The 27,379-nt window shown below is 37.3% G+C and overlaps 1 protein-coding gene across 3 annotated transcripts in view; it reads left to right on the forward strand.

Moving 5' to 3' along the window:
* The window catches only part of ITPR2 (inositol 1,4,5-trisphosphate receptor type 2), a 472,019-nt gene that overhangs the window by 386,422 nt on the left and 58,218 nt on the right, over positions 1 to 27,379 (forward strand). For all 3 annotated transcript variants that reach the window (XM_025455430.3, XM_025455431.3, XM_049102671.1), the window contains 5 exons: positions 5,886 to 6,050; positions 9,429 to 9,624; positions 14,000 to 14,092; positions 24,506 to 24,636; positions 25,734 to 25,899. In XM_025455430.3, coding sequence (XP_025311215.1) covers positions 5,886 to 6,050; positions 9,429 to 9,624; positions 14,000 to 14,092; positions 24,506 to 24,636; positions 25,734 to 25,899 — 751 coding nt within the window. The remainder of the gene's footprint in view (positions 1 to 5,885; positions 6,051 to 9,428; positions 9,625 to 13,999; positions 14,093 to 24,505; positions 24,637 to 25,733; positions 25,900 to 27,379) is intronic.

The raw sequence follows: 27,379 nt of genomic DNA on the forward strand, positions 1-27,379 counted from the left end.
TTACAGAGAGTTATTTGTTTCTGGACTCCATGTCTTTCACAATGTCATGCAAATGTAGAAAGTTGCTTTTCTGAAAAAGCAATCAAGTGAAAGGAAAGAAACCTCAATCCATGTTCTGAGCATTTAGTATTATCAGTTTCTGTTTATTATGATACTTCATTTTTATAATTTTTACTTGTTTCTAAAAATCAATTTTGTTTAGATTTCAACTAATATCTCTGTCTTGTCACAAAGATTATGTTAATCTTTGAGATGTTTCGAAAAAATTCAGATGTTTTTCTCTGTTGTAAGCATATCCTATAACCCAGTACAGTTTTCTTCTCACTGCCTACATTGCAATGGATATTAACATATTATTTTGGCAAATATAAACACATATTTCATAAATTTTAGATCACCTAATATTTTTATACCGCTAATAATGAGGCTATTCCCAGTCATGTGGACCTTATATAATGTTTAACAATTCCATTAATTTTTATTGTTTAGATTTTTAGATATTTTTCATAATAAATAATTCAGTAAACACCTGCAGAAGATCTTTTAATATCTTCTAAACACTTCTTATGTACAATGTTTTTCTCTTTTGTAGTCATGCCTGGAAGTGTGTAATTTATTTAATGGCATTTGTAAATTATTTGCCTTTCTTGCTATTATTTGTAATGTGGAAATGTTTCCTTACCCTGAAACTTCTTGCCATTTTGCAAAGACAAGAAGCCAGTGGAGTTTAGCAGATAGCTGTCTATTAGCAATAAGCCACAGTGTTAGCATTTAATAGTGTCATGCCCTTAGTTACTTGCCTGCAGATAGTTTCCTGGGAGGGCTCATGTTACTGCTAATCTATAAGGTTGAGCCCCACCATATGTTCACATAATATACACAAGTTCAATTATACATCCTGAGACAAAACATTCATATTCTCTCTCTCTTTCCCCCTCTCTGTTTTTCTCTCTCTCTCCCTCTCCCTTTCCTTCTCTCTCTCTCTCTCTCTCTCTCTCTCTGTCTCACACACACACACACACACTTCCTATTTTTCATATAATATGTTCACTGAATGCACCTAACTAATTCTAATATTCAGTTGTAGTAGCAGGAAACTGCTCTAGTGCTGGGGGAAATTAGAAATGTTGAATTTATTAAAGAAAAATTGAGTTTACACCACCCTTGTTTATTACGCTATTCTGTTGGCAATTTAAAAGATTTCCAGGGTAATGTTGACCTGAAAACTTTGTGTTATGCTGTGACCATAGAACTTTATCCTGCCTAAGATGTAATTCTACTGAAATGGAGATTTTTTTAATCAAATCACGTTGATTTTAGTACGATTGATATCTATGGCAATGCAGTAATATAGTTAACATGTAGTTCAATAAATTCAGTTTTCCTTTTTGGTAAATACTAGACAGTATTTTTTTTTTTTTTGGCTACAATTATTTCTGGAAAATAAGTCATGTTTTCCCATAGACACAATGTAAGATGGGGATGGAATTCCTGATCAGGGACATAGAACCAAATAAGACAAAAAAGATAATAAAAAGACAGCTATAAATTGCTGTGATCACATAAAATGGTAAAATTTAAAAGATAGCCTATGGAATTCTAGATCTTTGATTCATCTTAAAGGTAATTAATTTCTAGGCATTTCGTTTTAGAAATGAGTATACAAAATCCTATAGAGACAAGGAGGATTAACCAAAGCAGTCGGTAGCAGAGCCAAGACTTGAACCTGAATAACCCAACTTCTACTCCAGTGTCTTTCCATTATATTGCATTGTTAAAACTCCTGCAAAGACATATCAATGAATTATGAAATATATATGAAACCAATACTTTACAATTAATTTACCTAATTAAAATTAATGAACTTGATTCACTCTATATTAATTTTAAAATTAACATTAATTTTACTTTTGTTTTTAGAAGATCTACTGGTAAATCATCTTTTTAAAAGACTTCTGGAGGGGAGGTGGGCAGGGGGATGAGCTAAATGGATGATGGGCATTAAGGAGGGCACTTTGTGATGAGACCTGTGTGTTATATATAAGTGATGGAGCGTTAAATTCCATTCCTAAAACTCATATTGCAGTATGTGTTAACTTACTAAAATTTGAATAAAAACGAAATATAAAAAAATTAAATACATAAATAAAAGACTGCACAAAAAGCTTACATTGATGCTGTACCCCACTCTTCTCCCCATCACCACACAATTCACCCCATCCTCAACAAAACATATATGAAAGGCAATTTTGAAGAATAGATGGAAAAAAGATAAAAGTATTGCAGGACAGTTATGGTCATTTATATTGCTATTTGCGTGCTGATTCAAAAGTCTTTCAACACCAGATCAGAAGAGGCTCATCTTTTAACCACCTTGCCCAGTTCCCACGCCCTCCATTTTTCATTGCCCACATAGACCCTTGCCATAAAAACAAAGATTGCCTACATAATGGCATTGACAAATGAAGGACTCGTTAGACAACATCAAGTAAGTCATGGCATGAAAAGGGAGAATAAGTTTGTGTAATTTCTTCATTCCTATAAATATCCCTAGCTTTCACAGAAGTGTTCTATAAAAACAATTTATACATTTCAAGGTCACAGTGCCGGATAACACAGTGTTCGCTTCTTTCCTACCCAAATCATGTATTCTCTCATTTAGTTCTTGGTATTAACACTTCAAAACAAAAAGACAGTTTCCTTGTTTCTGATTTCTACAGGAATATGTGGATGTCAATGCCAATATCAACTCCAGTCTAGTTTGAGACTTAGTCAAGAGAACAGGGACGTGTCCATCAACACCAAGCTGTAGATCAAGGCTCAAAGAAAATAAAACTCAGCCTGGACACAGAGAAAGCAAACCTTTATTTTTCATGAGAAAATGGCAGAGGACCTTTTAGTTAGAAATGTGTCCTTCCTTTTGTATTATTTGGAAACTGAAATGTATTGCTCTTTTTGAGAACTTGAGCTCAATGTATTACTTTTCCTGAATGTATAGGACTTCGAATTTTCCTGCATGATATTATTATGTTTGTCATTTGAGTTTCATCTTTTTTTAAAAGATTTTGGGGATCCCTGGGTGGCGCAGCGGTTTGGCGCCTGCCTTCGGCCCAGGACGCAATCCTGGAGACCCAGGATCGAGTCCCACGTCGGGTTCCCGGTGCATGGAGCCTGCTTCTCCCTCTGCCTGTGTCTCTGCGCCTCTCTCTCTCTCTGTGACTATCATAAATAAATAAAAATTAAAAAAAAAAGACTTAAAAAAAAAGATTTTGTTACTTATTTGAGAGAAAGAGTGAATGAGAAAGAAAGTGCACACAAGCAAGGAGAGAGGGAGAAGCAGACTCCCTACAGAGCAGGGAGCCCTGTGCTGGGCTCCATCCCAGGACCCCGGGATCATGATCTGAGCCAAAGGCAGCCACCTAACTGACTGAGCCACCCAGCGGCCCAGCTGCACAATTTTTTTATGATTCATTTTAGAGAAATGGAGATCAGGAAGCAACATAGAAACAATCTGTCTTGAACATATCATCCATCCTTCTGAAAAGTCATAATTCCAATTTTTAACTTTATTTTTTGTAGAACTACTTATTTCGACTTCATACTGATGAGCTATTGTGAGTGAATCAAGGCCAATAACTTGAATTTAAATAGTTACTCAAAATAATTTAAAGAGTAAAATGCTGAATATTGCTTCACCTAGACATTCTGTATTTCACCATTTTCATGATTGTTTATACCATTCTTGTCAAATACCACTCTTATCTGAGCACCTGGTCTATATTTCCTGAGTTTTTTTTAAATGATGACTTTTTATAATATTAAACTTACTCTCGTATAATAATCATAAGGACATCCATTATACTGTAGCTATGTTTAATAATAACATAAATATGGGGATCCCTGGGTGTCTCAGCAGTTTAGTGCCTGCCTTCTGCCAAGGGCCTGATCCTGGAGTCCTGGGATCGAGTCCCACATCAGGCTCCCTGCATGGAGCCTGCTTCTCCCTCTGCCTGTATCTCTGCCTCTCTCTCTCTCTCTCTCTCTCTTTGTCTCTCATGAATAAATAAATAAAAATCTTAAAAAATAATAATAATAACAAATATGTGATGATGAAACACTAAATAATGAAGTATAACTTTCTGCTTGACATTTTTCAAATTATTCACAAGACAATGACAGAATGGAAAACACTGATTACCAAGAAGATCACTAATTAGCATGGGGAAAATTTAGGGAAGTTTGAACCTCTATATTGTTGATTTGGTTTGGTTATCTTCACAACCTGCAATGTTAACCCATTTCTCATTTTATCTGTATTGATTTGAACTTCAGAAATTTGAAGGAAAAAGTTTTTCCAACCTCTCAAATTTCACTTCTGCCCATTATTTAAAATCACTCCATAAGGTAATTTCATATATATATGAAATTATAACATATAATTTAATTATATATTAAAGATATAGGATATATATTTATATAGGAGATATAGGATATGTATAGGATATATATATTTATATAGGAGATAGGATATATATTTATATATAAATATATAAATTATATATATGTAATATATATATGAAAATCAAATCAGCACTGTTGCAAAGAGCAACATGTTTTTCCTAAAGTTAGATTTGGACATCTAAAAACAAATTTGATGCCATTAGATAACTTGAAGAACTCAGGGAACAATTTAGAAGAACTGAAATTTGAAATCTGTAATTCTTTCCATGATGACTAAGATGCAAAACTGGCTCTTTGGTTTATAAATAATGCAGTGACACTAGAACAAAATATCTGGCACTAAGTTTATGATAACTGTGTTCTTTGGAAATCATTGCGGATCGTTGTTATTGCCAAAGAATCACAGTGTACATTTCTATATTCAAAAATCACACCACGAAAGGGAATTTTAAATAGTTTTAATATAAATACATAGCACCAAACATAATAAACATTCCAAAATGTTTATTGAACAATACCACACATGGAGCTTAGAAAATATGTGCATGCAGGGGCATCTGAGTGACATAGTCAGTTAAGCACCCAACTCTTGATTTCAGCTCAGGTCATGAGATTGAGCCCCAAGTCAGTCTCCATGCCCAACAGAGTCTACTTCGGCTTCTCTCTCCCTTTCCCTCTGCCCTTCCTGATCGTGCTCTCTCTCTCTCTCTTTCAAATAAATAAATGAATCTTTAAAAAAAGAAAATATATGCCTGTATCATATTTATTTTAACCTAATGACATAAGTATATTTATATTTTTATATATTTAAATGCAAAAAATCACTTTTAACGGCTCACTTGTTTACAATAATCTAATAATACAATAATCTAATAATCATTAGAGAAGGCCTAGGATAAAAAAATCAAGGATAGATATTTTCTGAAAAGATACTTTTCTATTGTTTCCAGTATAATAAGAATATTACATATATTACTTTTAATATGGAAAATATGATGAGTAGGATCTAAAGAGTCATTGTACTAAGTACTTCATGTACATTATGAATTCTTTAATCCTCTGAAGAATTCTATAAAGTCAGAATCCCTTTGCTCCAATTTTTCCAGAGAAACAATCGAAGCCAGCAGCTGCAAGACCTTGTGCAACAGTAGTGAGAGAGCCAGGGTTTCAATTCAGGTCTACCTCGATTACAAAGCTAGGGCCCTTTATCATCCTCCTCTGTTTTCCTGGAACTGCAAACGATACAACTTTCGGGTATATTAGGTTTAGACACAGATCTGTAAGCAATGCTAAAAAGTTACCAAGAGAGAAATGATAAAAGAAAACCACAGACTTTGTGAATAATATGTTTTGTCAATGACTGCTATTTCGTGAGTTTGGGGGAATAAATAAGACAGTAAAATCTAATCTTTTCCTCTCTATAGCTTTGTAATAAAATCGTATTTCTGGTGAGTTTTGTGGGAAATCGTGGCACTTTCACCCGAGGCTACCGAGCAGTCATCCTGGATATGGCCTTTCTCTACCACGTGGCATATGTTCTGGTTTGCATGCTGGGCCTCTTTGTCCATGAATTCTTCTATAGCTTCCTGGTGAGTACTTCTCCATGTGGACAATCACTGCTGAAAAAAATAACACAATGCTGCTGCTTCTTGTGCTTCTTCCTTTGAATTTTTTTTTTTAAGCAGGGCCTGACATTTAGGACAAATTTGTTATTTTGAGAATTTCCTAGGAAAATCATGAATTATTATTATTTTTCCTCTGAGAACCCACATAGGTGGTGGAATTCTTTATTTCCTCTCTGAGAAGTCACCAATGACCTGACCTTTGACCCAGGCTTCATATAGCAGCTGCTTTTTGGTTTCAGCCAAATCCTTACTGCCCCTTATATTCAGAGATTCTCCAACAGAATGTAGGAGGAAAAAATGGAGATAGGTTTTCTTAGCACTGGAATCATTGTGCTTTATTTACAACAAATATTATTGTTTTTTAAAAAGATTTTATTTATTTATTCATGACAGACAGAGAGAAGCAGAGACATAGACAGAGGGAGAAGCAGGTCCCTCCAGGGAGCCTGATGCGGGACTCGATCCCAGGACCCTGAGATCATGACCTGAGCCAAAGGCAGATGCTCAACCACTGAGCCACCCAGGTGCCCCAGCAACAAATATTATTGTAACTGTAGAATGTCATTTTAGTAGAATGAGGAGAGGCACTGCCAACCTAGCAAAAAGACAATGAGTTGTTTTAAGTCTTAGTTTCAGGTTTAATGTGTCATTGTTAAGCTTACCTACACATGTCTAATTCATTAAGTGAACTTTCACATTTCCTCTAGATTTTTTTCAGGTTATCAGTTTTACTTCTTACAAATAGACTGTGCTATAAATTAGGAGGGGAAGCAATATAAAATATATGATAATGTTTTGAAACCTAAAGCACTACCAGGTTAACATCACGATGCCATAGGAGCAATGTATTTGTATCTCCAACCTATGGTTGATGTGCAGTGAGAGCACTATCCAAAAAATAATTCATGAAACTTAAATTGAAGATCTAAAAACATGATGACCCTGTTTGCTTGGCTCACAAGAGACAAATCCATCGCCTGCTGCTTTCCTGTTATCTAGCAAACCCATGTAGGTAGACTGAAAAGGGGCACATTTTCCATTTACTTCTCAAGCACTTGAAATAGCCCCAGGAAGAGTGGATTTGTCCCTTATGTTTTGATACAAAATTATCTTCTAGGTAGGTAAGTTAGATTATTCAATAATCAAAAGTCGAGTTTTTTTCTGTTCTAGGGATGTAAATGAATTCCCTTTCTTCTCTAAGTTACCATAAAAAATCCATTTTTAAAAACATGACTGTGATATATGAAGTCCCATTATACCCAGCACTTTTACCCAACTGTGACATGTAACACCCTTTAATGTTTTTGTGCTCCAAACTTCTCGTCTATGAAATAGATAAGGATGGTAGGATAGACTCATACTATCAAGATTCGTTAAGAGATAATGTGAAAACATGTGAAATGATGTATTAAATCTTGGTATTTTCCAAGGAAAGGCAATTGACAAAAAAAAAAAAAGGTGTATTTGAATTATTACATGAGCTATTGATAATAATGTTACTCTTAATTTATGTTACTTAAACTTATTTTCTAGTTGAATATTCCTCTTGTCTTTTATTGTTCTAATCTTACAATACTGATGCTAATTTGTTTTTACTAGGTTGCTTGGAAAAGGATATTGTCTATTTTGATGTTTAGAGTACTAGGAGGAAATTATAATGGACATAATGCCAAAATGGCATTTAAGCATATTTTTTAAATATATTTTATATCTAAGAAAATACATGAATATGTATTTCTAGTTCTATCCACAAATATCAGTCATTTATGCAAAATAACAAAACCACACTCTAGATTTTCCTAGAAAATTTTTCTAGAAATTCTAGAACCATCAACCTGCCTAATGTCAATACCTTTCTTGCCTCTTCAAGATTCTGATTCTGGGGGTATGGAAGAGAGCCCAGAAATAAGCATTTTTAGCAAGCATCCCATGGGGCTTCTGAAAGCTACAAACTTTTAGAAAACACTCAGAAGTGACCTAGAGGCCATTTACAGACCTCTTCTTTAAGCCACTGTTGGGTTAAAGTAAAGGAAAAATCTCCATTATATCAACTCAGTGCTTAAGTAAGTTAAAGAAGTCAGTGTCGATAATTTGGAAGTTGAATTTGCATTAGTTAATTTGTCTGTCCTGAGAAATATTGACCTTTATTTCTAGAAGTTGCTGCTCCTTCCAGAAGATAAGCACATAGCAAAATAGTTAATTTTTTTTGTATATGATCATGATAAAGTATCAGTTTCCTAGGGTGAAAAAACAAGATAATATCTTTATGGTGATTATTTGCAGAACTAAAATTAAATTGGAAAGTAACTATACAAACCTCAGTACTCAGAAAAACAGAGTACAAGGCCCTGGTGTTTCTGCAGGGACTCATGACACTGGTAATGCATCGTAATTCTAATCACTGCCCACAGATAGCAGGAGACAAACCTTAATTATTTCAACTTGTAAAATACTATTCACTTCCAAACAGATTTTTATGCCTTTTTAAGTGAATGCTCACTTATTGCTTTTAGCCAGCTTTTGATGATATCACATGTACTTGCTACTGTATAATTTCAACTTAATAATATAACAATAAATAAAATTGTTCTTGGTGTTGTGTCCAGAGAGCAAATACATACCTAGGTTCTTAACTAGTGCAGAGACTTTCTACTACTAAACACAAAATTGATAATAACCCATTAGAAGAAGTGAAAACTTTTTTTAAAAAATAAAGTATTATATGCTTGCTTATACTTCTGTAATAGGTTTTGCCCTCATTATACCCCTTTAGTAAGGAAAGGCACTTCCATCTCTCAAATATTTTAAAATTTCCTACTTTTTCTATTGCAGCAGGCTCTTAAAATTTTTCTAGTAATTTCACCTCCCATCCCTTGATTAAAGAGTAGTGTCTAATGACTCTGTCAACTATTCATCACTTAGATAAAAAGTGATTCAGCATTTTCACTTTAGCCATTCTACGTGTTCCAGAAACAACTGCAGAATATCAGTGAGGCTAAAAATAAGGAGTAAGTAGCTACGTTGGTTAAGTATAGTATTATAATTTTTCTAAATTCAAATTTGAAACTATGCTATTTCTGTATCTTACAAAATTGAAATTATCTTGGTTATGAAACCAACAGATGCACATTATATGCTGTGTTAGAGTTATCTTTATTGAAAAAACAGTTTATTAAAACATTCCAACTGTAGAAGAAATATACATTTTGGTGCATTTGTAAGGTATCAGGTTGTTTTTTTTTCACAGATAAAATAGCTTGTATTTGTATTCATAATTACCTTTTATGTTTATTTAGCTTTTGCACCACTGCATTTTTTTCTTGTTTTGTTTTATTTTTGTAGCTTTTTGATTTGGTGTACAGAGAAGAAACTCTGCTTAATGTCATAAAAAGTGTCACACGGAATGGCCGCTCCATTATTCTAACTGCAGTCCTGGCTCTCATCCTTGTCTACCTGTTTTCCATTATTGGGTTCCTTTTTCTGAAGGATGACTTCACAATGGAGGTGGATAGGCTGAAAAACAGAACTCCTATTACAGGTATCGCTACTACCAGTAAATGAGCTTTCCCTGATGGCAGATATGACTTGTATACAGCTTAAGAGAATTACAGACAAACACTAATGGAGGAAATGTTTTCTTTCATTCCTTTGAATATATGTTCTTGTTCACTGAGAGCTCATGAGTGTGAAATACTCTTCAGCTATTAGCTGTCCGTGGGTATAGGAAAATCCTGATATAAGAAACAGCATCTGGGCTTCATCTCAGTAAAAAAATTTCAACAATGCTGACCATATTCCAGAAGACAGTTAACAACATCAGTGTAGGATAATGGTTTGGGGAGTCTATTCTTCCTCTCTTTCCTTTCTCCCCCAAGAAAAACATCTAGCATCATTAACAACCATTATTCCGTATATGTTTGCTCACACTATATCATATTATACTTAAATAATTGCAAATGATAAATGTTTTGATTTGGAAACCATCAGGTAGTGAGAAATTGGGAATAGAAAAAATGCTCAAAATACTATCATTGAGGAGCTCAATCCATCAGTACATGTCACAATTTCTGTACGATACTTATTTCTGTTGTCTGGTTAGGCATCATCCATTTATATTTAACTGTGATTCTTGTGGTGTGAGGGCTTATTCTTTTCATCTTACTTTGAATTTTTATTTATCCTGTGTTCTGATGGTTTCCTTTTCCCCCATTCCTGCCTTTTGTCGTTTGAGTTAAATTTCTTTGTTGCTCTTTTTCCTCTTCTCCTGCTTTGCTGGATACAAATCATAGTTCTGCACTTTGCTGTTTGTTTCTCTGGATGATTCTGTAGCCTATGAGTTGTAGAGAATGGAAACCACAAAATGACTCTTCCCCTCAAGCCATTACATTTAAAGGTATGATTTAATTAGTGGTAATTTAGAAACGATATTCTTTCTTGCCTTTAACAAACATTTTCTTGATTGTTGAATTGATGACATATGGTAGTATCTTTCTTAGGATATGGGATAATTAAATGGAATTTAGATCTGTTATTAAGTCTAAGTGATCAAAGCACAGAATACATACATCATCTACATAAATTCAGTTATCAAACCTGAGATTGAATATCCAGGTACTAGTGTTTATTCAGAAGAACGTGAAATATTTTGTTACTGCTTTTCCTGTTCTCCCTTAAATGTTAGTTTTTCCAGAGTTTTACAGTGTAAATATTTGGAGGAAAAGCTCCTATCCAAAAACAGTACCCAAAACTCCACTTTTACAAAACTATCTGGGAATCACAAGCTATCTATTCTCTATAATCTTCAAGTTTTAATTATTTTTTCACTAGACATGATCACATTGAGTTATTCAATACAGGGTGATTCTGAAGCTGAAGCATCATGATTCTTGAATCCAAATGTGTTTCATAGTTCTTGTTTTATGAATCTAGTAGTATTTTTATGTTATTTAAAAAGGAAATTAGTGTCATCATGATTATATTTGCCTTAAAAATACAAAAATATCTTCTTTCTTTTTTCTTACAAAATAGGCAACATTAGACCTAAAATGTCAAGATCTTTATTAAAAATATGTATATTCATACAAAAATGTTAAATAAGAGAAAGTATTCATAAACACTATTAAAATCTAGTATACAAGAACAGCTAGCAGTTAAACTCTTTGATTCGTGGTAGCTTTAGAACTTTTGTTGCATAGGCTGAGAAGGAATATGATATCATGCCCTGGAAGAAGCACCCTTATTTTCATAATATTTTTTATTTAATTTGTAATACCATCTAGTATCTATTGATAAAGAGCATAGAGTTTATTTTTTCAAGTATTGAACACTATTGCCTCCCAAAGGTGAGTGAAATTATTATTTTTATTTATTTATTTATTTTTAATTTATTTTTTATTGGTGTTCAATTTACTAACATACAGAATAACCCCCAGTGCCCGTCACCCATTCACTCCCACCCCCCGCCCTCCTCCCCTTCCACCACCCCTAGTTCGTTTCCCTGAGTTAGCAGTCTTTACGTTCTATCTCCCTTTCTGATATTTCCCACACATTTCTTCCCCCTTCCCTTATATTCCCTTTCACTATTATTTATATTCCCCAAATGAATGAGAACATATAATGTTTGTCCTTCTCCGACTGGCTTACTTCACTCAGCATAATACCCTCCAGTTCCATCCACGTTGAAGCAAATGGTGGGTATTTGTCATTTCTAATAGCTGAGTAATATTCCATTGTATACATAAACCACATCTTCTTTATCCATTCATCTTTCGATGGACACCGAGGCTCCTTCCACAGTTTGGCTATCGTGGCCATTGCTGCTATAAACATCGGGGTGCAGGTGTCCCGGCGTTTCATTGCATTTGTATCTTTGGGGTAAATCCCCAACAGTGCAATTGCTGGGCTGTGAGTGAAATTATTAAGGATAATGTATGCCTATAGCAAATGAAATCTGGAGTGAAGTATGCAACAGCTCAAGGAGTAGGAAGTAGTCATCAGAAAGCCAGGAGAGGGAAGTCACAAGGGGAGGTTGAGAGTTCTAGAGCTAAATCGCAGAGCATCACAGGTGCCTGTGAGAGTGAAGGATGGATAATTTGCAAATGGCATCAGACATTTAGAAACATGCAGCTCCTATCTCTGGGACCAATGGAACCAGCCCTCCATAGAGGAAGCAGCTGCCACTTGACAGTGTCAAAAGGAGTGGTGTCTTAGAAAAGCCCAGGGAGTTGGAGGGCAGGAGCAGAAGTCAAAGTGTGTCTCACATGTGTCCCTTCTTCCCTATTCTCCATGCCACCCTCTGGTTTCTCATCCTCATTTCCTCTCACCCAGAAGACTGCAGGAACATCTTATGTGGCTTTCCACCTGTTCTGTCTGCCTGATTCATTCATTCTAATCACCACTCTGATTTGGTCTGTCATTGATTCAAAAGCTTTGCTGGGATCTGCCCTGGCCATGAGATGCTTGGTTTAAAACGTTAGGCTGGAAGCTGAGGTCACTCTGCATCCACTTCCATGCCTTTTGTCATACAAACGGTGGCACCTGGGATTGCCCCTTTCCCCCCAACCCACTCCTCCCTCACCCTCCCCCACACACACCCTGCCCCATCTTTCTGTGTGTAAATCCATGTCTCCTTTAGGTTGATCCTTCTCCAAAAAGCCTTGTTTAGTTTGCTTTCTAAAATTCACTCCTGTCTCCTAATGCACCGTATTGCATAAACTGTACTTTACTTCCTCCACTCAAGTATGCTCCTGTCTCTGTTTCTCGATATTCCCTAGTTGTCAGGTCTGCAAGGTCTCTGCTCCACATCCTCCTAGCCTAGTGTGGAGTTAAGTCTTAAGTAAGGGAATGGCCACCAGGAGACACTCAGAAACCCCATCTGTCTCCCTCTCTGACCACCAGAAACCCACTCCAGCACCAAATGACATGCCCACTCTTTCCCCAAGTTTGCTTCAGTGAGGGGGCAAGGAAAGAGGGAGGTAAATGTGTGGCCTCCCTGCCCTGAGTGGACTCTCTCTTTCTCAGGTCCAATGCTAATGCTGCAGGCAACCCTATTCTGGTGGCCTAGTCCATTTCCCCATCCCCTGTCCTAACTCCAGCTCTCTTTTGCCAACATCTGCCCTCATCTCATCCAAAGGTGACCTTGGTGTAGTGTTGCTCTGATATGCACTTGAATATTTCTTCAACCCTTTGTATATAAAAATGAACTATTCCTGCCCCTCTATCTTATGGACTTTCTTTGACTCTGCTTGAAAAATTGGTTTGAGAGGTATGAACCTCTTTACTTCGTTACTAACAACAACAAAATGTTTTGTTACATTTTCTCACACAGATAGGAACGTTACTATCTTCTGTTCCATCCTGGTCAGGGAAATAGGTGGTAAACTAGCAAAGCAGATGATTCTTTGGGAACTAAGATCCTGAGTAGGATCTAGCAGAAGGTTCTTGCATTTCAAACCCTGTTCCCTGGAGCCCCTCCCTGCTTTACTGTTAGAACTGCTACAACCTTCACGTCCCTACCTGCTGTAGGGACTGACCAGTGGCTGGGAGCTCGGAGAATCCCAACTGCTTTGGGTGAAATGTGTTCCTGGCATCCCAAGTCTGAACCCTGCATGCATTTGGCCATGGAAACATTGTCACACATGGTAGTTAAGGTCTGCATTATTATTAATACTTTCTCTCAGCCACTTTAAAAAGGTGTAAAAGGCTTTTAGGAGGTTGGCTTGTAAACCTATTCTCTATTTATAAAATTGCTTCCGTACACAAAACTGTGTCCAGAGTTCCAAACCAACTTATTAAAGGACTTCAGGAAATTTGAGTAGTAGTGCCTTTTATTTATATGCCTTGTAACTATATGTTCCTTTCTTGTAATTTTCATTACTTGTCTCTATACCATATTCTAATTTGTGTGTTCTCAGGTAGTAATGAAGTTCCTACTATGACTTTGACTTCAATGATGGGAACATGTAAAAATGACAACTGCTCACCCACAATACCAGCTTCAAATACAGGTCTGTAAAAAGGGACCCCAGAACAGTACAAACTTGATACTTTGCGGTTATGTTTATTTGGGAAATATTATTACTGCTAAAGGAGTTGCTCTAAGAATTTCATGGTGGGTTGAAATGGAATCATGGAGAGTAAAAGAACCAAAAAGTTTCAAACTAGAGACAGGATTCCTGCATCTCTCATTCTTTATCCCCATCCCATTCATTATATTATTTCTATTCATGAGAATTTATCAGATTTACCCTGTGCTACTGCTGCTAAAAATACTATTACCATATTGCAAACCTATACCACACTGAGACCCTTTTAATTATATAGCCTTTAACAAAGAATCTGGAAATGCATGGGCTTAGAACTCAAAGGGCTTGGTATAATCCTGGACTTCCTACTTTCTAGCTCTCAGTCTTAGATACGTTATGCAAATTTCCTGGACTTTGTTCAGATGGTGTGCCCAGAGAGAGGGAGGAAGGGAGCAGAGAGAAAGAATACGATACTTTCCCTGTTTCCAAAGGAGCAACAGAACCATGCTCATTAAAAGAATTTTTTAAACTCTAAATTGTTCTCAATGGTTTGGAAACTATGGCATATGTGAAATTTAATGAACTGTAGAAGGAATTAGTGATCTCTTTCCAGAAGCAGCAATGATTTAGGGAGTATATATATCTTTAAATATTTCAAGAGTTTTAGGAACACCGGAATGGCTCAGTTGTTTAAATATCTGCCTTCGGTTCAGGTCATGATCCCTGGAATACTGGGATCGAGTCCCATGTTGGGCTCCCTGCTCAGCAGGGAGTCTGCTTCTCCCTTTCCCTCTCCCCCTGCTTGTGTTCTCTCTCTCTCTCTCTCTCTGCCCCTCTGTCTCTAATAAATAACTAAAATCTTTTTAAAATATTTCAAGAGTTTTATGTATTAAAAAGGAGTGGATTTAGTCTGTGCTACATCTGTGAAGGGAAAAATTGGATTCACTGAAGATGAGGAAAGGAAGAGTTAATAAAGCCCAGTGTAAGGATGGAGCTCCCCACTTCCATCTGGGAACACCTTTGTCAGACATAATGAAAGGGCCTTTCCCAGGCTGCCTTTTTTCTTGATATGTTGGATTGTTACATGAGGAAAAATGGATAGTGCCTTCTACAAACAAAATCTTTCATGTTTTATGACCTAAAGGGAGAAATACATACGTGTGCGTTGCATCCAATGTCCCAGCAGCTATAGGAACTGTAAGCAACTGCCTCCAAGACTTCTTTCCTCCCCTAAGTCCTGGCTAGCCAGCCAAGACTTCCAAACAACAAACCAGCTCATTCCTTGCTAGTGTAGCTTTGCTGTGCTCTTCAATTTCTAAAATCCTGTTACATGCATCCTCCACTTTAAACACTTCTAATTTCCTCAGCCTTCCTCACACGGTATGGCAATGACTCTTGATGTAACACTCCAGGGCAAGAAGTTCAGTGGTGCTATCTTATTGTGCATAGTGGAATTTGGAATCACACTATACCACTGACCCACATTTGGCTGACTCAGCTAAAATGCCATTCTTCACTGGTTCAGCTGTCATGACGTCAATGCCTATCCTGTACTCACGTAATTGGGAGTCTGGGATTTCAAGTACAATGCAATGAATTTATTTTTATATATTTCTGCCAACCCAGAATCCAAGGCCATCTCAGTTTGTCCTGGGGATAGATAAGGCAGGTTTTTTTTGTTTTTTGTTTTTTGTTTTTTTTTTTTTACTAGATGATCTCTAGGTTTTTAGGCCTTTCCTGCTCTAACATGCTATGGGGCTCACACAGTATCTTTATGGATCCTGATTCTATTAAGCAATATGTTTATTCTCTCTTGTGCCATCTTCAAGCTGATAAGCTATAGAACAGGGATTGGCAAACTATGGCCCATAGGGAAATTTAACTTACCACCTGTTTTTTGTACAGCCCTCAGGGTAAGACTAGTTATAACCTTTTTAAAGGTATATTCTTTAAAAAAAAAAAAAGGTGCAATGGAGACTATATGTCACCCACAAAGCCTAAAATATTCCTATCTGGCTCTTTAGAAAAAATTTGCTAACCTCTGCTCTGGAATATTTTCACTAAAGGTACTAAAAGTGTTGCATAGGACAGTACTAATGACAAATCCTTTAGCATGCTATTAGAAATATGCATTCAGACTGACATAGTTATGTTCCATGCAGTTCTTCAGCTACATAGAACTGTCTTAAATAAATTATCAGTTAGCCTATGTTTCTCCATCTTTAAAAAAAATCATGAGACTCCTCAGAGCCTCCTTACCAAAGCCCAAATACATATTATCTGTAATATTCCCAATTTGAGGTTAGTGTGAACCCGTACTGGCTTCCCTTGATCCCACTTTCTTCCCCTTCAAAGATCCATTATGGTATGTTATCTTGGGGATCAGCATCAAGCTTATTTGTCAGAAGCTTGCAGAATCTGTCACAGTCTCAAACTCAGGTCTACAAATGCTCCTCTCCTCTTATTATTCATTATTTTAAAAATATATATATCACAGCTATTTCAAAAACTTGAGTATAGTTGAAGTAGGTGGGTAACATTACATAGCTCTCAGGATCTTTTGGCCACCCTGAACTTCACTTTATTGTCACCAGTACTTGTTATCTTCTTTTCAATTCGACATTCTTTGTCCTTAACAGAGTGTGAAAAATAATAGGTTAAAAAAATGTACTTTCTCATTAGCACAAATATTCTAGCAACATAGTCCCAAGTATATAGTACCCCTATTCCTGCCTTGCTAGTCTATCTCTGAATGTTATCTTAAAATTATTTCCTTTATTTTAAAGCAAATATCCTTTAACTATAGTTTGATTTTAAGAAAGGAAGATTATTTTGCCAGTGAACCAACAATGAAGCCAGTGTTCTTCCTGCCAGAGACTATAAAGATAGCTCACCCAGGGGCACCACACAGCAGCTGAACTAGTGATGTTCATCCACTGCATGGGAGCCAGAAGCTCCTAAGACTCAAAGAGATAACCGCCAGAGCCTCTTCTGGAATGAGATCTTCCCAGCCGTACATGGTGTGAGCACATCCCAGGATGTGGCTGCCCAGCTCTGTGCTCTTATAAATTTTCGGCTTTATACATTGCTATTGATAATCAACCAGGCATTCTATTGTAATTGTTTTGTGTGCCATTACTAATTGTGACATTATGATTTTAACATTTAGAAAAATGAAGTGAATATTTCTGTAAAATAGGAAACTCATTAAGTCAATTCAGTACAAATTCTTGATGATGATGATGATGGTGATATTATCATAAAACCTTTATTCATTCATTCATACAGCAGTATTTGCTGAACCTGTACTATTGGCCAGCCACCATACTCGGTGTTCAGGATATAGTATTGAGTAGACAAGCATGATCCTAGCCCTTACGGAACTTATAAAATAAAGGGGAGACATAAAAAGTTTTAAAACATGGTGAGTACCCAGCGGTGCTATGATAGATAATCACAAGAGAGCTTGGTTGTAGGGAGAGCAAACACAAAGGCCTTTCTGAGGAGGAATTATTTAAACTGAGACTTGGAGCATGAAGAAGGCATCAATCACACCCAGAGGTAGGGGAAAGTATATTCCAAGCACAGGGAACAGCATGAGTGAGGGCCCTGAGGCATGTCAAGGATAGATAGATACTACTAATTATCTTCACCTTATGGGTAAAAACACCAAAGGACACAAACTTTAAGTAAGATCACATAGCTAATAGACTAATCTAGATCTCTAATTCCAAGGCCAGTCCTTCAAAGTTTTATTTTAGCTAAAGGATTCATTTCTGTAAATTTTTTCTTCCCTAACCAAAATTTAAATTGTTAAAATCTACTTATCTCATTGCCTTTCAACTAGAATGCTTGGATAACTTTTCTTTATGCATGCTATCTTCTAAAGGCAATATTTTAGACATAAATATTCTCAATTCTGTATTTATCAACTGGAGTTGCCCCACCTCAAGACATTTGACAATGCCTGGAGACATTTTTGGTTGTCACAACTCTGGAAGGAATACTACTGGCATCTAGTGAACAGAGGCCAGGGGTGCTGCTAAGCATCCTCCGACACACAAGACAGCCCCCCTCAACAAAGAATTAATTGTCCAACACAAAATGTCAATAATGTTGAGGTTGAGAAACCATCACAAAGTCTGTTTGGATATTGATTTATAACTCTGAATACAAACTCATAAAAGGCTTCTCATAAAAACCTCTACAACCTGTTCCTCACTTGATATATTATACAAGGAACACAACTTCCCTTTTCTCTGTGGACAGATGGGGACAATTCTTTAGGCTTATTACCCCCAGAGCAATGTCTCTATGTTTTCAGGCTCTACCTGGGCTGGGAGTAGGGAGAGGCAGGTATGATTTTGCACGAAAGCTTCCAGAGAAGGAAGAAGAAGATAGTGGAGGCATGTCAATGCTGGAGGAGTGGCAGGGACACTGTTGGGAGCCAGAGCTGATGGCAGTGGCTTTATACCATTTGGGGTCATTCCTAAATCAGTGTTTGAAACTACAGGAATGCCTGTTATTAATGTAGCCACTCTTTCCTCTGTGTCCTTTTTGCATTTGATATGGCAAGTGATAAAATTCATCTGACTGAAAATTCCACAGATTTGATCTCTGAGTCCTTGCCACCTTTAAATCTTGGCCCCATGTGTTTAACCACAAAAGTAGAGTAAAAGCCAGAACCTGGTGTTTGTTGTGCAGCATGTGTCACTTAGATTTAAAAATAACTTTTCTATGTCTAAGACCAGAATTAAATTTTAATTTGCAAACCCTAGTGTGCATTTGTGATGGCCTTGGTTTGTTACCTTGTGGACAGCAGGTCCACATTACAAAAGGCCCAGATGCATACACGGGAACAGAATAACAAGCCTAGTGGTGATTGGGAAGCCCAGCAGCTGGTCCCCGAGGAAGCTCCAGCAGATGCGGGTAGGGTCATTGTCCCAGCAGCCACACATTCGCTCGGTAACGGGCAACCAACTGTGGCCAGGGAAAAAAAATAAAATAAAAAGAACTTTTATTTCATTTGCTGCAGACCTACCCGACTTCTTAGACAAATATGATCACTTACCAAAGGAAAACCAAAAAAAAAAAAGAAAACCTAGAAATTCTAGAAAAGTGAGGCCTTTTTTAGGTAGTTTATAAAATAAAGATACAATCATTTTCTAAGTAAAGGTCATTTGAATGTACAGAAAAGGGAGGAAGTTCACAGATATCTCACATTTATGAGTAATTCAAATTTAATATGTTTTGCTATTTTACTTTAATAAAAAGACTGATAAATAACTGAAACTGATTAGCCTTAGTGGCACTCCACGTTTTGGCTTCCCACTGGGTGCCTCGCATTTCAAATTTCTCTTTCTATTTAAAATTTTTAAAAAAGAATTTCCATAATGAATCAATTAAAATTAAAGTTTAGCACTAATAAACAAGAGGTTTTTCAATTACACTCAGACTTTCAGATATATCTCAGTGGCAATCTGTTGTTTCTAAGAAATCATAAAAAAATGGATACTTTATTAAAGCAGAAAAATAGCATTATTAAATACTCTTATTCAAGCATGTTCAATATTCGGAAAAACTTATAGGCCAACATCTCAGAACAGAGCCAATAGAATATATTCTTATTCCTTTCTTTATATAAAACACTTGAATTTCTATTGTGAATTGAGAAAAAATACTTCATTTTGCTAATACTTAACTGAAAATGAGGATAATTTAGCTTCATCTTTGTTCAAGTATAAAGTTTGTTATGTTAAAACTATAACTTTAAGTAAGATTCTATAGCCATCTATCAGTAATAATGATAATTATGATACCTAGACTTGTTACCCCCATGCACCAAGTGATGTTCTAAGTTCCTTATGGGCATATATTTAGTTTTTTTAAGTGCATCCACATTACACATCTGTTTTCACTAATTCTTTCCTTTCGTACGCAAGCATGCACTCTCACTTCTTTAAAAAAAAAAAGATTTATTTATTTATTTATTTATTTGAGAGAGAGAGAGAAAGAACGCTCACATGCACATGATGAGCACCAGTGTGAGGAGAGGCAGAAGGAGAGTCTCAAGCAGACTCTCTGCTAAGCACAGAGCCTGGCAGCCAGGCTCAGATCTCATAACCCTGAGATCATGACCTCAGCCATAACCAAAAGTCTGACAATCAAACCAACTGAACTACCCAGGTGCCCCTCTCTCACTTCTTTTATAACTACGTTTTTTCATCATTACTCTCTTGCCACCATTAGCTAGCCCATTGTTCGTTCTTGCACCTGAAACCTTCTCGTTGCTGCCTCTGTTTGAACCTTCCTCTGCACCCTGTTTCCCACCTGCACGAATCCATCTCCTTTTAGGCTCAGAGTTTCTGATAAAACACCTGGCCTGCACTCTCTCCTTCGATTTCTGCATCCACCGTCTTCTTTCATTATTTGCCATCTTCCTATTGGTTCCTGATGACCTGAATGTTCAATCCAGAGACCTTTTCTTACTGTTCATTGCTTTTGACCCTTCCATAATTTTTACATTTTTTGGTAACTTCTCCATCTTTATGTTATTTTCTTCCTGAATTTTGGAACACAGTACTCTCCTAGCTCTCTAGTTTTCTCTAGTTTTACATGTTTTCTCATCTTCTCAGCCTACAGTCTTCTGAAATTCTTTTCCTTTTCATCTCTTCCTATTTCATCGTAATACCTTACATGCAGCTGCTCCTTCTCAGTTGTCCATTTCTGTGGTCTAATGGGACCCCCATTCCCAAGTCAGCTCTGGCTGGAAGTCCCAGCAGGATGTGTAACACTGCCTTCTCCCTCATGACCTAGGGAGAAGCTCCTGTTTATCCATCCTTTCCACTCTCATGGCCAACACCCTGGTTGAGGCTCATCTCACGTTATGCTTTCTACCTCCAGCCATCCTCTCCTCTTCAGTTCATCTGCTGTATCACCACTAGACTTGTCACAAATCACTGCTTAGAGTATTTCTTCCCTCACCCCTACCTCGAGATTTTCTTAATGCTCCATTGCCTGCCAAATAAACCCCAAACTCACCGAGAGCTCCCAATTTATCTCCCCAGCTTTATCTTCCATTCTTTTACATGATGGCTCATTTGATCTCCATCATATAAGTGAATAGTTTCCTACCTCCCGTGCTCTCTGGCCATACCATGTGAATGCCTCTCTACTACTGTATTCATCCATTGACTATTCAAGGCAACCTCAGAGTCTACATTAATTAGAGGGATTCCCCACTGATTATGACTAGTATTAAATGTTCTCTCTCTCTTCTGATCTCTTTGCACCACTTTGGTGGCTGTAATCACATGTTAATTTGTCTTGTTATTTAAGTAAATGTTTTATCTCACACTATTTCATTTGCTAGATGATAAACCATCTTGCCCCTATTTAAAGTTCTCCAGTGTCTCCCCTTGGCTTTCAGGATAAAGTTTAAATTCTTTATCTGGGTTTATGAGTCTCTGCATAATAAACAGGACCCTACCTGTTTCTCTTCTCACACTTGTCTGTACGCACCAAAATCCCAATCATTCCAATGCACCTGCAGTTTCTCAAACACCCCATATGCATTCATGCCTGTTTACCTTTGTTCATCCTGTTTTCTCTGCCTGTAATGTCTTACATTGCTGATATTGCTGGCCAGGCATGTATCTCTTTCAATATTCAATTCAGGTGCCACCTCCTCAAGATGCTGTAGCTGACCCCCCGCCCCCATGAGATGCACACCATCCTGCCTGCACAATATCCTGTGATACTGCATTGCCTTTGTTCATTGGCTACCCGCCTTTCCTAGGAAACTGTAAATCTCCTAAGGGCTGCCACACTTTCCTCTTTCCACTTAGCCCTTAGCTCAGGGTCTGTTGAGGCAGTGAAAGGAGGCAGGTTTGGCATTGGGAAGGCCAACTGGTTATGTGGGTCGGTCTTCACAAGGTGGCATTTACCTAGGTGAATTTACTATGACTCGGGGCCTGGCTTTTAGCCTGCAGGCCTGGGAACTTGACTTAACGTATTGCAGCTAAATCCATCTCACAAAGGTAGAGCCTTATTAACCAAGCTTATGGAGGCTACCCCATATAAAACTAGCATGCCTATGCACCGATTATTATGGAGTGGGTTGACTGGACTATTGCTGCCAGTGACCTGACGTGGGCATTCTCCTCCTATGTGCATGCCACATAGAAAGTCAATACTCTCATTTTATATATTCGCAGCCAACCTATTTTAGTTCACAATGGCTAATCACATGAATTGTGTGTGGATTTTACCAACTTACCTGTTAATGAATAAACAACCTCATTTTTATATTCTTTGGGAGAGATAAGAGCACTTTCATGTGGCTTCTATGTACTGACTAACCTGGCACTTAATTAAGTCTTTAGTAAACATTTATGCGACATGATAAGTTGCTGATTGAATATGTGAATACAGATCCTGCCACTAAATATAAGATTGCTTTGATTGAACGTTTAACCATGGCAAAGTAGCATATAGACATATTCCATATGACCTCATTACTGGAAAACCATATTTCTCTGTAAAAATTCCTTTAATTCTCTTACACATTTCTAACTAGTTTTCTTCATGTTGTTCCTAGCCATTGCATAGAACCCAGCTTCGGGTGTCGGGGACCTAACTAGCATGTTGCACACTGAGCCTTCTCTGCCTTCCTTGTCTCTCCTGCTGCTCTGCTGCCCCCGCAAGCCTCACCTCTTCCCTATTTCTCCTTCCTCCAAAAGCAGCTTTATTTCTTCTACTTTCTAAATCAGAACGTGCCTTGAGGCTCATCTCTAAGGTAAGTGGTCTGGCACAGACTCTGCTGCTAGCTTTGATGCTGCAACTTGGTGCTTGCCCACCTCTGACTTCCGCCCTCCTCCTGAGGTATATATGTCTGAAAAAGAAACAGCTCTGAATAAAGTGAAAATATCAAGATATTCCCATGCATGTGAGGTTAAAATAAAGTCACTTCACAAGAGGAAAATCAGCCTTTTTGTAGCAAAGTACCAATCAGGCTGTTGGTCATGGATCATGTAGACAAAATTAGACTGTTTCTTTCGCTCTCACCCTTTGGTTGTTTTCATATTCCTGCCTGTGGCTACACAATTCCAAAATTTAATACCACTAAGGTTCTTGAGTCTTGTAACAAGAAAAGTACCTTTCTGCACACTTCTCAATTTTAGGAAATCCTGATTATTTTTTTTAAGATTTTATTTATTTATTTATTTATTTGAGAGAGAGCATGAATGCACAAAGTTGGGGAGGAACAGAGGGGAACGGAGACAGAGGGGGGAAGAATCTTCAAGCAGACTCCACACTGAGCGCAGAGTCCGATGCAGGGCTTGATCTCATGACCCTGAGATCACAAAAACAAGAGTAGTATGCTCAACCAACTGAGCCACCCAGGAGTCCCAGAAATCCTGCTTCTAATGTAGTATGAACTTTTCACTATTTTAAATGACTGGGAAATTATTATGAAGTTTGGTCCCTTTACCTTTAAACCAAATAAGACCTGAAATTTTTCTATCACATTATATCTTTTCTGTCTCTTCATTTCTCCCTAAATACTTCCACAGAAGTACATTCACATGAAGTAAATTGTTCACATAAATATATTGTGCTTCTTGTCCATAGCCCAATGCTCATCATTAAAAGAGCTCCAATGCTCAATTAAATTAATGAAATAGTATCTACCTTAATTTTTAAGTGCCTACTATGTGGATGCAAATCTCTGTGCAGTGTTTTACATATCAATATAATCTTCTGGAGGGTGTCATCCTTCATCAGACCTCCCCATTTCACAGATGAGGTCAAGTGACTTACCCAAGTCTCAGTCCTGGGACAGAGTATAATTTGAAGCCATGCCCACTCAGGTCCCTTACACTTGCTCTTATACCTGCAGTATCTTTGCTTCCCACATGAGTTGACTGTTTTCCTGAGGTCTTAACACAACATCCCCCCACTATAATAGTGCACTAGGCATAGGAGCTTTCTTATACTTTGTCCTCTTCATTCTGTCATTTTTCACTCTCAGAAGAAAACATGTATTTCAGAATACGATTGTGTGGCCTTCCCAGTCCCTGTTAGTTTTGTGCTATGACATGGAAAATACATGTTCCATGCTTCAAAAAATTGTGCCATGGCACAGTTATAAAAAAGTGGATAGGGCAGCACAGGGCGTGATCCTGGAGTCCTGGAATCGAGTCCCATGTCGGGCTCCCTGCATGGAGCCTGCTTCTCCCTCTGCCTGTGTCTCTGCCTCTCTCTCTGTGTGTGTCTCTCATGAATAAATGAATAAAATATTTTTTAAAAAAAGAGAAGTGGATATCTAGAAGTAGACAACAGCATATTTAAAACATGAGTTTGCTGCATGGTTGAATGTGTGTGTCTTCCTAGCTGATGAAGAGTATGAAGATGGAATTGAAAGGACATGTGACACTCTCCTCATGTGCATTGTCACCGTCTTGAACCAAGGCCTCAGGAATGGTGGTGGTGTGGGAGATGTCTTGAGGAGACCATCAAAAGACGTAAGCTGGAGGAAAAAAAAATTTTAAGAACAGCATAATCGGTTTTTACATTTTCTTAGTATTTACAATACGATTTCTGTTTTCAGGATGCTGTATTGTGTTGTGTGCTTTAAAAGCATAATGGTGGCCATTAAAACCAATTAATTGGATACTAGAATTACACAGAAGTAGTTAATGTACTAAAAAGTCTATGTCTGTTAGTAAGGTTATGAAAAGTTTCCAAGTCTGAACTGTGTATTGTATTACAGCAATGAGATCATGACTACAAACTTGGTAGAGGAGTTGTTACATAAATAACAGAAACTAGGCTGCCTCTTGTCTATCAGGCTTCTCAGGCATGAAGATATACTCTTTGCCTCTGAATAGTAATGGTCACCATTATTTATCCATGATGAATATAAAATCTGAACAAATTCTAACATGATTTCATATATTAAAATGGCAAGGCTAAAAAATTTCTCATTAGCTGCAAAAGCTCAAGCACCAGAAGAGAGGCTTGAAATATCTTAACGCTCTACAACAGGCCAGCTGTAGCATATTGCCAGTTCATCTAATGGTTCCTCATCTATGACACAACTGGATTACAGTGTCTCTAATGTGTGTTTTAATACTGCCCATCAAGTAGAAGTAAGCTTGAGCTGTCTGTACTTGACCCTATACAGCCAAGAACAAAATCTACTCTAGAAATTGATGAAGCATTAGGTCCTTCTCAGCTCCCTAATCCCTGACCTTGAGAATTGCTACTTGTCTACCTTTTGTGCAGCTTCTGGGATAGGATCCTAATGTGCCAAAATGCATTTAGCATTATGATAAAGTGGTTTTTAATAAAAGGTACATCCCCCGTTGGGGGGAGGGATGTAAGTCCTCATTCTGGAGAATGGACAGGCTCTGGAAACAGATGTGAAGTTTATTTCACAACACTTATAGAAAAGAAAATGAAGATAGAAAGTGGGTCTTATTTTTCCCAACTTGGAGTACTATTTATATTCATTCAGCAAATATTTATTGAATATATTCTCTTTGCTAGGCAATTTGTCAAATCAATGTACCTTGAAAATATATATACATGTATATTTTTCTTTAAATTTTTATTTTAGGAGCCCTTGTTTGCTGCCCGAGTAGTATACGACCTTCTTTTTTATTTCATTGTCATCATTATTGTTCTTAACTTGATTTTTGGTGTTATCATTGATACCTTTGCTGATCTCAGAAGTGAAAAACAGAAAAAAGAGGAAATTCTAAAGACAACCTGCTTCATTTGTGGTAAGTGTTCTCAAGTTACTAAAATAATAGGTGAAGAAACTGTCAAGGAAGAAGGAGAGGCTAGAGTGATTTTTATTTGTCATGCTTTGGGAAAAATAATTTCAAAATGAAAGCTGGATGAAAATTATGTAACTGAGCATTACACTAGGGTTCTCTGCTTCCAGAAATAGAAGAATTATATCCAAAAGCTATCTTGTCATTTTTTCTGCAATTTGTATGATTCTCTGACTGTAGAACGTGTTGCAAAATTTCAAAAGGTTACACCAACTGGCAAACAGATTTTTAATCACAATAACATATTGATTAAATGACAGAATGTTTTTTTTTTATTTTGTTAGAATATGAATCCACAGATGATTCTAGCAGCTTGAACTTCTATTCACTATATCTTCTCTCATTTTTTCTTTTCTCTCTCTCAATCTTATACACAGACACACACACCCCACACTCTACACTCTCCTCCTCTTTCCCTATTGTTAGCTCTTAGACTCACCCAACTCTCTCCTTGCCCCCATCATACCTCTTTGTCTCTACCTTCCTCTCAATATACATCAGCCCTTTCTTGGTCTCTGCAGCTGGCCTAACATCCTGGAATTAATTCTTCCTCTTCTTTGAATAATCCCCAAATCCATGTTATCCTTGCCATCTATTTGACCATGTTGAGCTGAAGAATCTTTTGGTTAAAGTTACAAAATAAGTGTAAGGGCTTCACTACAACATTATTCTATATAACTCAATTTGGGCCCTCAATAAATCCCATTGCCTCCTTGATTCACCTTTTGTCAACTGTCTCATTCTCCTCAATGGGTTTCTCAAACCTTTCCAGAATTCCTCCAACACTCAGAGGTGTACCAAGTACTAACCTGTAACAATGAATTGTATTCCAAGGAAACAAACATGGGTTGGACATGCCCTTCTTCAGGGTGTTCACAATCTATTTTGGAATACAAACAAAATAAGTATCATTGCTGCCTAGTGTGTTAAGACCTGATAGAGAAGTTCACAGGCTATAATACCCCTTCAGACTGTGGTAGGGACCAGGCAAGAAAGTCAGAAAAGGCTTTTAGAAGAGATGGTCACTGAACTAATGGTAAAAGATGGAAAACAGTCATATTATAGTGGGTAGCAGCAGGGTTGCCTGGGTCGTTCAGCCTTTGACTCAGATCATGATCCTGGGGTCCGAGATCAAGCACCACATTGGGCTCCCCATTCAGTGGGGAGTCTGATTCTCCCTCTACCCTTCCCCTTGCTCATGCATGCTCTCTCTCTCAAATAAATAAATAAAATCTTTAAGAAAATAAAATAAAGTGGGAAGAAGCAGAGTGACCAGTATAAGAACAGGCATGAAGGGAAGAATAGCGCAATGGGAGTCTTCAGTTACTATAAGGTATTCAGTGTTGCTGGAGCAGGAATTTCAGAGCAGTGTATGCCCAGAGAAGAGGTTCACCAGAACATGGCCTTTTTTGTTAAAACAAACAAA

Source organism: Canis lupus, chromosome 27 (genome assembly GCF_003254725.2).
Source record: "Canis lupus dingo isolate Sandy chromosome 27, ASM325472v2, whole genome shotgun sequence".
NCBI classification, from domain to species: domain Eukaryota; kingdom Metazoa; phylum Chordata; class Mammalia; order Carnivora; family Canidae; genus Canis; species Canis lupus.